This window comes from Xiphophorus hellerii, chromosome 4, assembly GCF_003331165.1.
Source record: "Xiphophorus hellerii strain 12219 chromosome 4, Xiphophorus_hellerii-4.1, whole genome shotgun sequence".
NCBI lineage: Eukaryota > Metazoa > Chordata > Actinopteri > Cyprinodontiformes > Poeciliidae > Xiphophorus > Xiphophorus hellerii.
Genome location: NC_045675.1, coordinates 6,857,017 through 6,871,255, shown reverse-complemented (window position 1 = coordinate 6,871,255; position 14,239 = coordinate 6,857,017). Strand labels below are relative to the sequence as shown.

Below are 14,239 nucleotides of genomic sequence, written 5' to 3'. Positions count from 1 at the left end.
TGGGAGGAAGGGATAAAAAACAAGCATCTAATAATAATATACTGTAGAGGACACTAAGGACAGAAAGAAGAAATCAAACTGATCCAGAAAGATAGATAACATCGTGTATGATTTTTCATCTTAAGTTTCTTCAGGAGCCACCAAAAATGCAACTATTTCACTGAATTGCGGTGTTCTTTGAAACAGTGGTTTGAGCCGTTCAAACCTTATAATCTTTTGAAGACAAATGCACACCTTCCCTTTCATCCTGACCTACCTTTTAACAGGCACTGCCTCACTTCCTCCATCTTGTATCGAAGCCCAGTGCCGTTGGTGAAGTTCAGAGGAAGGCATGGTTCAGGCAGAGGGTACTCTGTCTTCTTGTCATTCAGCACCAGTGTGGTAGGGCAGTTCATTGGCCCAAGCCCCTAAAGGGAACAGACAAGGTGCTTTTTTAACAGTCCAGAGTTAGATATTTGTCTCAAATTTTCTACTTGATTTTTCAAGAAAGTCATTTTAAATTTGTCTTTGCATATGCATTATTTATTAAGTTAAATGGCTCTGCCCAGTGTTGGTGAAACGTACCCTAATAGAACCCTTGATTCCACTGAAAGTAACTCAGCTGAGGGGTTAAACCAGAACCCATCACAAATCAGAAGCTGCTTCCTCTGTGGGCTACAGTTTCCCCTGATAGTTTGACTGTTGCACTGAGGCCAATGATTAAACCAATTTCTTGTGGGGGTTTATGAAATAAATAAATATGCTGGGTTAACAGCATTCTCATGGAGTCCAATGCAAAGCAATTTACCTGACCACTAAGATGAGCCACAGTGACTTAGGAAAAGCATCAGTTCACTTTCCCTTGAGTTAAACATAAGTTCAGCCAGGTGAGTAAGTTGTGTAAACTCCCTGCCACAGTCTGCCAGTAGAGGACACTGTGTCGTTAGCAGAGTTAGAGATTTTAAAATATGTTTTTTTATATACACTTGTTCTTTGCTGGAATAATCACGGTAGATGCTATAAAAAAGTCTCTGTTGTCATGAATCAGCGCTGTTTCATTAACAACTTTAAGTTAATGAGAATTAAAAGGACTAGAGAGAGGCATTTTAATCCTATTGTATTTGATAGTTATGAACAGGGTGTTTTTCACCCTCCCCCTGGCTGTCACTGTAAGTGACACATTTTTGTTCTGTGGGTGTTAATCAAATGGGGGGGAAAAACTGTATTGCAGCGGTTACGGGAGCAACATCCTGCCTTCATTTCCATCTCAAGGTCACTGCAAAGGCAGGGTGACGGACTAAAACCAGCACAAGGAGGTGCTAGCCATTTTGAAAAATCCTGAGAGGGGGAGAGGGAAGTGTAAAGCAAGGCGTAATGAGTCATTTTGTCAGTGCTACACCATGTTGAAATGTGTACACTGGATTTTTTTTCCAATCAACAAATGTGATCAAGGGAAACCAAGAGGAGCAAGCAGAATTGGGAGCCTCTGAGCTGCTCTGTGCAGGTCCCTTTGAGAGCCACATCTTTAACTCTGCAAAGTCTAGTGATGTAAAGACTCATTGTCATGTTCTGCAACCACCTGTGGCACAACCTTTTTTTTTTTTTTAAACACAAGACCAGGTTAAGATATTTCATCTTAATTGCCAAGTTAAAGAACACTGCAAATTTTCAGAAATGATAACTTGCTGATTTAATTCACATGAAACAAAAAAGTCTCTATAGTCCACTTTTACATAAATTTTAACGCATTCAATATGAACTGTATATGTTATAACAAACAGATTTGACTTTTTTTTTTTAGAAATTGGCTACAATATTTATTTCACAGATTGTCAAAGATTTTACATTTCATTTCATTGTTGATGGTGCTCAGTGAGTTTCAATACATCTGTATCCAAAGCTGGTGTGCAACATGTAAATATGAAAAGATAACAGCTTCCTAACCTAACATGTGGTTGAGAGAGGTCATCTTGAGTGGTTTATATTTCAAAAAAATAATAAGTTAATCATAGTTGGAGGTCAAGCAGTGTTTTCCTACAAAATTATAAATTAAATCACATGAAATGAACTATTCTTGAAGTAAACAGTAAGTTAGTCTCCATTGTAAACTGGTTGTATTTAATCACAGCATGAATAAGTCGAATTTTTACTGGCTGTCCTGGCTGTACACCACTCCAACCTGCCGGCGGATCTCATCCTCTATTTCAGCCAGCAGCAGAGAGTCAGCATGGGGCATGACTTTACTCTCCTTCAGCCCTGCAAAGAGAAGCATACTGATGAGTCAGCTGTTACAGACAAATGCACCACAGGAGTTCAGAGATGGGAGGAGCTAATGCAGTTGACTTTTAAACTCCGTTTTACAAGATGTTAGTTGTTCACCTCTTTAGTTATGTTCTTGTCAATACCTCCCATTTTTTTCTTTTTTGACATACACCCTCCCGCTGCATTGAACCCTAAGCATCCCACATTTCATGACTATTCCTGAAGTGGCTTTTTTTAATGCCTCATCTATATGATGTTTGTAACATAAAGTAGGTTCACACAAAGACCTGAACTCATGGTTGTTATTTATTGGTTATGTACGACATCCAATAATTAACAAAAACTATTTATGTGGGTAAATCCAACAAAGCTAAGGGACTTCTGACCCTTGGAGCTACTACAAGTTTTACACTAGAGTTTCCAATAAAAAAAAAATATAAAAAAAAAGCAGTGGAAATTGCTGCTCTCCATCAGCATGTTTCTGTAATAGCAGTGGGAATTTATTGTATCATCATGAAAAATGTCTCATGACAAGAATTTAGATTTAGCAACTTCATTAAAAACTGACTGTATCAGAAATATTATTGCTTTTTCTCTATTGTTTATCAATAGATATTAGCAGAAATACTTGTTGCCATTAGCTGGTGTTTACAAAGCAGTCAATCCAGTTCACCCCCAACAAAATAAGGAAGGCTGTAGATGTTAGCTTCAGTTACAAGTGCCAACACAGTTTCTATAAAGATATATTTGTTGTTTGAACCATTATACTTGCTTTTGGAGGAGAGCCCAGGAATTTGCGGATTTTAGCCATTTGTGGACAGTTTGGGTCACAAACGCCTCAAATACTAAGATTGTACAATATTGCCAAGAGCAGTCTGGGTTGCAATAATTATTAGCTACCAATCAACATGCCTTAAGCTCCCTATGCCTGTATATTTCAGAACACTTTATATTAAATTAGGCATAAAATTGTTTACAAGGTTAAGTGGTGAAACATGCTCTACTTTACTTAAAAAAAAAATGCTGATTGATAATTGACTGGTAGATCTTCCAAAACATTGCAAAATATTAAGTATTTCCATTATAAATGATGTTTCTATTTATGTACGATACACTGGGTGTTTGTATATCCACCACCATATTGAACAGTGATTTAACTCTGCTGAATCTTGTCTGCTTGCATTTATACATTTATGTTGGGTAAATTGTATTATTAGTATCATCAAATATTCGTTGCATCATGTAGCCTTGTAGTTACATTTAGATAATGTTTCTGTGTGTTAATTAATTCTGATTCCTTCCTAAGGCCTCCTTGGAAGAGAGAGGCGACAGATATTCTCAGCAGGACTCCCTGAGAGATGGAGGTGTTAGTTGCTCCCAGCAGAGTTTTACAGTCCTGCAATAAACTCTGCTCTGTGCTTCTTTGTGCTACAAAGCCGTTGCTTTGAAGCTATACAACGTGTCCTATTCGACGCCGTGCCTGGAGCAAAAGGATCTAGAGTGTAGATAACATGTGTCTAGATAGTGAATGTTATTAGCGCTGCAACCATGTGATGAATTGTTGACCCCACCCCTTAGGGTTGCAGTGCTCTCTGTGATAGGGACACTGAAAGTAATAAAAAGAGGAAGCAGACAAATGTGTTTCAGAGCAGTTGGAGATTTGTAACTGAAAGCACATCTCTGTCTGCTCTCCTCGCGAGAAACAAAGAATCTAACTCTCTTGTCTTTCCTGTGTTTGTTTAATAGGTATTTAGACCTGACAATTTATGAAACTGTTTTGACTGAAGCCATCCCCACAAATCACAACGCTTCAGTTTTGTTTGTTCTGATTACACAGGAACTGTATCTTTAAGCACGACATTATCTTCTGTGATGGTCCTGGAGGACAGGGGGTTCTGGAATCTTAGAGGCAGCTAATGGTACCAGACCTACAGAGTGCAAAATGCTGATGTCTCATTACCCTTAAGCAGACATTGACGGACCTCCTCTGCTTCGTAACGCATCCCTGTGCTGTTGGTAAAGTTGAGAGGCAAGTAGGATTCAGGTACCGGATACTGGGTCTCCTTCCCATTAACAACCAGTGATGTGGGGCACCACATAGGAGGTGGGACCTGGAGCATGTGCATCGGATTAATGTCAAACCAGTGATTCAAGACATTTCTAATTTCTTCTACATAACACATTCAATGGTCTTTTTGAATTGTTGCCATTCCATCCTTGGTAACCTACCTGGATTATTCCTTTTGTCCCAACAATAATGGCATCATTATGCAGCTGGACCAGAGCAGAGCAGGTGAATGTTGCCATTCTGTTTCTAGAATACTTAAGAATCACAGTCACAGTCTCATCCACTCCTACAAGGATGAGAATATACAACACAGTGTAGAGAAAAGATGCTAAAACTCAAAATACAGCCACAAAAGCTGAAAATAAAGAGTTGCAAGCTAATTTACAATTCCTACAAGATCTATCAGAAGGTGAAAATAGTTTTGGGAACATTTTAATTAGATTACATTTCTTTTATATCAGATTTGTAAGGTATGAAATGATCCATGTTCTAAGTCTGACCTGATATACTTATTCATTTTAATTTGTGATGGTTAATTTACATTTTCTTTATTTTATAAGAAGCACTTTTACATTGTTTTCTGGCATTTCAGAGCTTCTATGAGCAGAGAAAGTTGTAAAAGATAAACAATGGTAGGGAATTTACTGTAAAATTTACTGAATTTAAATTACTGAAAAAAAATGTATACACAGCTCAAGGTTTGTGTGAAAGCTGAATATCCATCAATGCAACTTTTCCTATTAAAAACCAAACTCCTAAAAAAAAAAAAAAAAAAAAAAATTGTATTTTAGTTTTTACTTTTGAAACATTTAAAAGACGGGATGGGGGGGAAATGCATGTTTTAGAATTTGACTAAACAAATCAGAGACAATTAAGTAAACATTTTCTGATTTCAATACTTGACAAGTTGATCAGTGAGTATCAAGACAAAATTTAATAAAAAGCAGCTTTTCTTTTCAATATTCACCCCAGGAGGAATCTGCACACAATTATAAAAATCTTAACTCACTTGAGTGTAAAGTAGCATCTCACCTAATGTCACCGAGTTGGCACAGCTTCTGAGGTTACATGAATACTTCATCCTGTTAACTCCTTACCTGTCTCCCAGCAGACCCCGCTGGCTTGGATACTCTCCGGCTTCTCTCTGTTGTACACCATATTTATGAATTGAAGGCAATGGACACCAAGATCTAGTAATGCTCCTCCACCGAGTTCCTTCTGAAACGATCTTGGCACGTGCAACACCGGCACACCAAAGTCCGCACGGACCATCTTCACCTCCCCTATGTACTCCTGAGCCAGCAGCTTTCTGATCTCCACAGAGACCGGGAAAAAACGGGTCCATAGAGCCTGGAGAGAAAACATGTTTTAAACTGTTTAACTTTTCAAGGTCTTCAAGTGTGCAATAGTAAACTGTATACAAAGAAATATTTTCTTTCTTCCTGGTTTGCTACATGCTTACCTCCATGAGGAAGACGTCATTCGTTTGGGCAGAGTCCAGAATCTCTTTCACTTCGTTGGTGTTCATGGCCAAAGGCTTCTCACACAGAACGTTCTTTTTAGCATTTGTGAAAAGTTTACAGGCCTTCAGATGGAACGGGTGGATGACTCCAACATACACAACATCTACACACAGGTCAAACACAACTCTGACTGATACTCTTCAATCTTTTTTAGAAATAAAAGTACGAAATATAGAGAAAATTAAAACAACTGGATATAAGAAAACATTTAATATAGAGCAGGAGGTATTGTAAAGTTTCAAAATTAAAAATAAACTGAAAACCCTCTGACAGATGGACACTGACCTATGTCTGGATCTCTGGCCAACTCCTTGTAGCTGCCGTAAGCCTTAGCGATGTCGTATTTTCTGGAAAATTCCTCAGCGTCCTCCAATGTACGAGCTGCAACAGCCACAACCTGTAAAGTCACAGATGATATACAATAATTCTAAATACTTTAGAGGTAAACTGTTATTTTTTAATGAAGTCAGCCATTCCATACGATTAAAAAAATCCTGCACAAGTAATCTGTTTTTAGGCCTTACATCTTTTTATCAATCTCACTTGTCATCCAGCAGAGGGGATCGTTCATATAAACTCACTTTGTTTTGTAGTTGGGGGAGTGGGGAAGTAACATTTGCCTGACTGGTAAAAATGCATGACCGAGACTGTTCAATTTAATTGTTCATTTCCAGTTCTTTGTTACTCCCAGACTCATTTTCCAGAAAGAACTACATGCGTCCTGTTCTGTGGTATACGGTAGAAAGTTTAGCAGCTAATCAAAATGGAAACATTTTACAAAATCATTGACTGTCGTCTGCGTCATTTAGACACTGCTTAACATCCTGCACGCTTAATTTATGAAACATTTATCTTACAGAAAGTACTAGGAGGCAGTCAAGTACCCGGAATAATGTTACTAAGACACATACGGAGGCACGTTTTATCTAAATCACACATGGGATTTTTGTCTGTTGCAGCAGGCACACTGACCTGATGGTCTTTTGCAGGAAGAGTTTTCAGAGCCACAGTAAAGTCATGACTGATCTTCCCCACGCAGCAGATTCCCCACCTAGTTGCCATGTTGCTCCAAAATGATTGTCAGGAACAGAAGAGTAAGTTAGTCTCCATTGTAAACCGGTTGTATTTAATCACAGCATGAATAAGTTGAACTTTTACTGGCAGTCCTGGCTGTACGCCACTTCCAACTGTCGGCGGATCTCTTCCTCTATTTCAGCCAGGAGCAGAGTGTAAGCAAGGGGTATGACTGGACTCTCCTTCAGTCCTGCAAAGAGAAACATACTGATGAGTCAGCTGCTACAGACAAATGCTCCACAGAAGTTCAGAGATGGAGGAGCTTATGCAGTTTTAGATGCAAGATGTTAATTGTTCACCTTTTAAGTTATGTTCTTGTACAACCTTTTGTCAATACCTCATATTTTTCCTTTTTTAACACATACACCCACACCACTTATCTGTTGTTCGCCGTTTATGATCGCTCCTCAGCACACGAAACACGTTACACACACACACACACACACAGTTGGTGACAAAAAAAAAAAAAAAATGCTGTACATTACATACATATGCTAAATAATGGAAAATCAGTTCATATTAAATGTTTTATAGCCATTTTATTGGCAACATACAGACAGGAGGAGCAGAATGGCAGCCAGAGCAATTGGAGAAAGGTTGCGCAATCCCAGGTGAGGCTCAGCTCGCTGCTGCCTCACCCGCTTTGCTTTTGAGCATTTGAATGGGAAAATCCAATCAGAATTGGTTAAGCTAAATGAAAAATAGGTACTTTAAAGAACAAACCACAGGGTGAAAATAGAAATAAATGATTTTAGCATTATTATTTTTCAATAGTCTGCACGTCACTGATTTGGTGTTTGAACTATGAGAGCCCAAGAATTCATGGATTTTAGCCATTTGTGGACAGTTTGGGTCACAAACCCCTCAAATACCAAGAATTCACAGTATCGCCATGAGCTGTCAGGGTTGCAACAATTATTAGCTACCAAGCAACATGCCTTAGGCCAGGGGTCTCAAACTCCAGTCCTTGAGGGCCGCTGTCCTGCAGTTTTTAGATGTGCTACAGGTACAAAACACTGGAAAGAAATGGCATAATTACCTCCTTCTTGTGTAGATCAGTTCTCCAGAGCCTTGCTAATGACCTAATTATTCTATTCAGGTGTGGTACAGCAGAGGCACATCTAAAAGTTGCAGGACACCGGGCCTCTGGGACTGGAGTTTGAAACCCTTGTCTTAGGCTCTCTATGCCTGTATATTTTGAAACACTTTATATTAAATTAGGCATAAAATTGTTTACAAGGTTAAGTGGTGAAACATGCTCTACTTTATTTAAAAAAATGCTGATTGATAATTGACTGGTAGATCTTCCAAACCATTGCAAAATATTAAGTATTTCCATTATAAGTTATGTTTCTATTTATGTACGATACACTGGGTGTTTGTATAGCCACCACCATATTGAACAGTGAATTAACTCTGCTGAATCTTGTCTGCTTGCGTTTATACATTTATGAAACTATTTTGACTGAAGCCATCCCCACAAATCACAACTCTTCAGTTTTGTTTACACAGAAACGGTAGCTTCAAGCACAACATTATCTTCCATGATGGTCCTGGAGGGCAGGGGGTTCTGGGATCTTAGAGGCAGCTAATGGTACCAGACCTACAGAGTGCAAAATGCTGATGTCTCATTACCATTGAGCAGACAGTAGCGGACCTCATCTGCCTCGCAACGATTCCCTGGGATGTTGGTAAAGTTCATAGTATAGAAGGATTCAGGTTCCGGGTTCTGGCTCATCTTCCTAAGAACAAGCATTTTTGTGGGGCACCACATAGGTGAAAGGACCTGGAGCATGTGCATCGGATTAATGTCAAACCAGTGTTTCAAGACACTTCAAATTTTTTCTACATAAAACCCTCAAACTACTAAACATACTCAATGGTCTTTATGAATTGTTGCCATGCCATCCTTGGTAACCTACCTGGAGTTTGCCTTCTGTCCCAACAATAATGGCATCATTGCGCAGCTTGACCACAACAGAGCAGGTGAATGTCGCCATTCTGTTTCTAGAATACTTAAGAATCACAGTCACAGTCTCATCCACTCCTACAAGGATGAGAATATACAACACAGTGTAAAGAAAAGATGCTAAAACTCAAAATACAGCCACAAAAGCTGAAAATAAAGAGTTGCAAGCTAATTTACAATTTCTACAAGATCAGAAGGTGACAATAGTTTTGGGAACATTCTAATTAGATTACATTTCTTTTATATCAGATTTGTAAGGTATGAAATGATCCATGTTCTAAGTCTGACCTGATGTACTTATTTTAATGTGTGATGGTTAATTTACATTTTCTTTACTTTAAAATAAGGACTTTTTTACATTGTTAGTTTTCTGGCATTTCAGAGCAGAGAAAGTTGTAAAGATATGCAACTATGGTAGGGAATTATTTACTGTAACAAAGCCAGAAATTTTTTTTAAAAAGCTCAAAGTTTGTGTGAAAGCTGAAGATCCATCAATCCAACTTTTCCTATTAGAAACCAAACTCCTACTATTTTGGTTCTTACTTTTGAAACATTTAACAGGGTAGGGGGGGTGAAGAGGGGGATGCATGTTTTAGAATTTGACTAAACAAATCAGAGACAATTAAGTAAACATTATCTGACTTCAATACTTGACAAGTTGATCAGTGAGTCTCAAGTCAAAATTAAAAAAAAAAACCATTTGACATTATGTGCATCTCTCATAATGTCACCGAGTTGGCACAGCCTCTGAGGTTACATGTATACCTCATCCTGTTAACTCCTTACCAGTCTCCATGCAGACCCCGCTGACATGAATACTCTCCGGCTTCTCTCCGTTGTACACCACATTTATTACTTGAAGGCAATAGATACCAAGATCTAATAATGCTCCATCAGGGTCCCTCAGCACGTTCAACAGTGGCACACCATAGTCCGCACGGACCATCTTCACCGCCCCTATGTACTGCTGAGTCAGCAGCCTTCTGATCTCCACAGAGGCCTGGAAAAAACGGGTCCACACAGCCTGGACAGAAAACATGTTTTAAACTGTTTAACTTTTCAAGGTCTTCAAGTGTGCAATAGTAAACTGTATACAGAGAAATTATTTTTTCTTCCTGGTTTGCTACATGCTTACCTCCATGAGGAGGACATCATTCCTTTTGGCAGAGTCCAGAATCTCTTTCACTTCCTTGGCGTTCATGACCAGCGGCTTCTCACACAGAACGTTCTTTTTAGCATTTGTGAAAAGTTTACAGGCCTCCAGATGGTACGGGTGGATGACTCCAACATACACAACATCTACACACAGGTCAAACACAACTCTGATACTCTTCAATCCTTTTCAGAAATAACAGTATGACATATAAAGAAAATTAAAACAACTGGATATAAGAAAACATTTAATATAGAGCAGGAGGTATTGTAAAGTTTCAAAATTAAAGATAAACTGAAAGAGATCTGGGAGATGGACACTGACCTATGTCTGGATCTGCGGCCAAGTCCTCGTAGCCGCCGTAAGCCTTAGAGATGTTGTGTTTTCTGGAAAAATCCTCAGCGTCCTCCAATCTACGAGCTGCAACAGCCACAATCTGCAAATACAGTCAGTTTCAGTACAACCACCTTCCTGAGGATCTCGGTACACATTGTAAAAGTATTAAGTTCCATTGAAATCTGTGACATTTTGACATGACGGACAATATTTTCTAACAAAATGTTCTTTTGTTACTTTAACAGCACATTGCAACAGCATACTTGACCTCTGTCACAATTTATCATGTTACAACAATAAATGTTGAGCTATTTTATTGAAAATTTCTATATTAACACAACATGGGGCATAAATATGCAGTGGATGCACAGCACATTTCTTTTACAGCGTACTCTTAAAAAAAAAAATAAAAAATCCTCAAACGACTTTCTTCCGTAAGATGATTTTTGAAGTGGATATTTAAAAATAATGGAGAAACATCTAGACGCCCCTATATTGCATACTTTACTGTGAAAGGGTAATAGCTCCTACTGTTAGTTCAAATAAATGTCGACCACGGCCTGTAATTTGCAACTTACAACTCGCTAACATCTAGTGCGTGCAAATTTTAAGCCTATCCGTTCAGCTCGGAAGCAGAAACTGAATGTTTTTTTTTTTGCAGAACTTTTACTCAGACCAATTGCCGAGAGGTCCCGACATAACGCTTTGCACCGAAAGGCGCCGGAAGAGTGTGTGATTTTCATTGCAGCTTAACAAACCCACCTGATGTTCTTCTGCAGGACGAGTTTTCAGAGCCACAGTAAACTCATGACTGATCCTCCCTGCGCTGCAGATTCCCCACCTGATTGCCATGTTGAATCAAGGTCCTCAGCTATCTCTGCCCTCACAAGGTAGCGCCGACTGAAGGACGCCGTAGTAGGCGTTCACTGTCACCAGGTGGCGAGAGAGCTCCAATTTTCCTTTTATGTGGTCGGTTTTCTAGTAACGTCACACTAATTTTCAAATATTGACTTACACGTGCATTTAATATGTGAACAGCATGAATGCGTGGATGCTTGGAAACCATTTATTTATTTAATATGGACACGTAGAAACAATTAATATGTTTTAACATTAGCATAGCCATCGCTAATTTGCAATGTTTGTCCGTATAAGGGTCTTAAAATCAAGAGAAAAAAGTAAAAATTACAACAATAATACATGAGCTTGTGTCAAAAGTGATTCTCCGGCCTGAATAACCATAACCAATAATCATAAACCCTTAAGAAATAAACAAACGACTAGAATAGCCTTTATTTCCCCCACAAAATTTGATCTACCTTTGCTAACTGTTTTTGAAATGTTCATAAACATACATTCAGTTCTTCTTTTGGTAAAAGAATGATCCACTAATTGACTGAGATTATGATTTTAGTCTATAAAAGACTTCATTTTTAAATTTGGAAGTATTTAAAAACATTTATATCATGATGCATTGTTTTATTACAAACATGATGTTTTTTTTTTAAATAATTTTGTGAAGTACATGTATTTTAATGCAGTTGATGTTGACACACTGAAAAACAGAAATATCTCCATATTTCTCTACAAATGATGCTATTTGAAAGCAAACCTTTGCAATCAGTTCTTTATTAGATTCATCAGTCACACATCCCAGATAGCACACGATGATAATTCAATGTTGTTTATAGTCAGAATGGTTGATTTTTGGTGGACCAACCATCAAACAATCATCCAATTCTAGCCAGTTAACTAATGTTGAAAATATGTCATTGAATCAATGTTGTTTTCTGGTCGAACTCTATTGATTGAAATGTCAATGTTTAATCCAGTGTTTTTCAACACTGGTCCATACTGCATACTGTCTTGCAAGTTTGAGATATTTACCTAATTCAGCATACATGATTTTAATTGATGGCTGATTGACAGGGTTTTGCTTAATTGAAAACATGCAGGTCAGCTTGCCTTGAGGACCAGTGTCTAATCAGTTTTGAATCCAAGTATGCTGTTTGTTGCACCCCTCTTCACCTCCTCTTCATCTCCCCCCACTCCTCCCAGCCTTCCCTTATTTATGCCCCCCTCTCTCATCCCTGACCCCCCAACCTTCCCCTCTTTATTCCCCCTGTCCCTCTCCCTTCTGCCCTCCCCCTTTCTTGAGCTCTGGATCAGAACATTTTATTACTAGGTGGGAGTTAATCATGTTTCAAATTAAGCACTACATGTTGAGAACAGTGGGTTGTGATTCCTTTCTGTACAATTTATTACTGACTGTGCATAACGTGTTGACACAAAAACATCTACAAGTCACTACAAGGAGTGGATCGGTCCGCGTCCCCGTTTTTACTCCAGTGGTTGTCCAACCTAACAGCCACTTTGCAACTGGCTTCTGAATTGAATTCTACTCTTAGCACCTTTATGGTAATTTGGCTATATTACTTTGATCTTAAATGTGTTTATTGAAAAATAACTGCATTGTTTTGTAACCAAGATAGTAATCTTGGTTATTTTGGGACAAACCAGATATTTTTAATAATTGAGGTCATGTCTCCTTTTTTTTATCCTGCCCACCACTGTAGGCCCAAGTATGAAATCCTGCAAGATTTTGTGGGATTTGTGTTTTTAAAAATAGGGCTGGCCTTATTGTTTGGTCTGGGAGAGCCTGTGGTGGACAAGGAAGTGTAAGCCTGGCTGCTGCAGGTGGGCTTTAAATAATTTCTAATCACTTATTTTTCATTATTTATTATGATGTGCTTACTGATATGCTTAAATGTGCCTCTATTCCAGAACAACTAAGTTAGATGATTGCATAATCTGCAGCCATCAAGAACTGCAGAAGGCTGTTAATCGTTTACAGATTCAATCCAGGTGTGGCAGAAGGGAAACACCTAAAACACTAAGGCAGGTGGACCACTGATTGACCTTACCAGGTGGTGGCGGTAACTGCCAATAAATTTCAAGAAGAAGAAGAAGACACCTGATCTAAAGCTGCTAATGACTGATTCAGTCTTGATTGGTAACTGGTTAAACTGAACTGGACTATTACTACTTGTCTTTATCAGCTTATGGACATTTTTGAATGAATTTAATCAAATTATTTGGAAATGTTTGTGGTTAATGGAAGATTGAACCAGTTACTTGATGGATGGAAGTTTATCCTGTATAAATTGTAAACATTTTTTCCAACTACAGTACAATCACTTTTTGCTCTATTCTGTCTCTGGAGTGTTAAATCAACCTTGATCCTCCCTGAGTTTTATCTTTAGGTTTTCTGATATACAGCCCCTTATTTTAAATATTGATTCCCTCATTTTAACATGAGTGCATAATCATAAATGTTACACTACGCTGCAGCTTGATAGGTAAATGTAATTGTATATTTCAACTAACATTAAGATAAATATTAATGAATATTCATTAGCATGTCCTTATTCATTTAACGGTGAGTGAACATGGGGAATTGTATGCTTTGTGTTTGTTCACAGACCTATAACCAGTACACTATTTAATATTTCAGTGTCTTTCAGAACTTTTCAAATGTTTATCATCTTTCTGACCGATGCCTTTCTCACTCTTTTTGTGTTTTTCAGCTACTTCTCAGCAGTTGTGACTGTTGTGGACTGCAGCGAAACTGTCGAGAAGTGGCTTCATTACGCGTCAGAACGGGAGGAAGGCATCGCAAGGAACCAAAGTGACGCCAACCAGAGTCAAACTTGGGTTACCCCAACTCGTACCGTTTTCCTGGTTCATACAGTACAAAGCTTAACCTCATGGACGCTGTTCTTCCATGGACTATAGACTGTTGTTCTGACAGTGAAAAAGGAGTCAAATATGTTTAAAGATCTATCCCTCTTTTTCTTAAATAAAATGTTATATTA

The 14,239-nt window shown here is 38.4% G+C and overlaps 2 protein-coding genes across 2 annotated transcripts; both read right to left on the bottom strand.

The window, feature by feature from the left end:
• Positions 1 to 1,780: 1,780 nt before the first annotated feature.
• LOC116718061 (trans-1,2-dihydrobenzene-1,2-diol dehydrogenase-like) lies at positions 1,781 to 6,921 on the bottom strand. Its single transcript, XM_032559708.1, has 7 exons — positions 6,805 to 6,921; positions 6,118 to 6,229; positions 5,772 to 5,935; positions 5,407 to 5,659; positions 4,471 to 4,595; positions 4,202 to 4,352; positions 1,781 to 2,235 (listed from the first exon to the last, which is right to left on the bottom strand). Exons 1-7 carry the CDS (start codon positions 6,892 to 6,894, stop codon positions 2,126 to 2,128), a joined length of 1,005 nt encoding a protein of 334 aa, XP_032415599.1. The 5' UTR covers positions 6,895 to 6,921; the 3' UTR covers positions 1,781 to 2,125.
• Positions 6,922 to 6,975: 54 nt separating this feature from the next.
• Positions 6,976 to 11,285, bottom strand: LOC116718062 (trans-1,2-dihydrobenzene-1,2-diol dehydrogenase-like). Its single transcript, XM_032559709.1, has 7 exons — positions 11,127 to 11,285; positions 10,353 to 10,464; positions 10,011 to 10,174; positions 9,662 to 9,899; positions 8,829 to 8,953; positions 8,542 to 8,692; positions 6,976 to 7,096 (listed from the first exon to the last, which is right to left on the bottom strand). Exons 1-7 carry the CDS (start codon positions 11,214 to 11,216, stop codon positions 6,987 to 6,989), a joined length of 990 nt encoding a protein of 329 aa, XP_032415600.1. The 5' UTR covers positions 11,217 to 11,285; the 3' UTR covers positions 6,976 to 6,986.
• Positions 11,286 to 14,239: the final 2,954 nt, after the last annotated feature.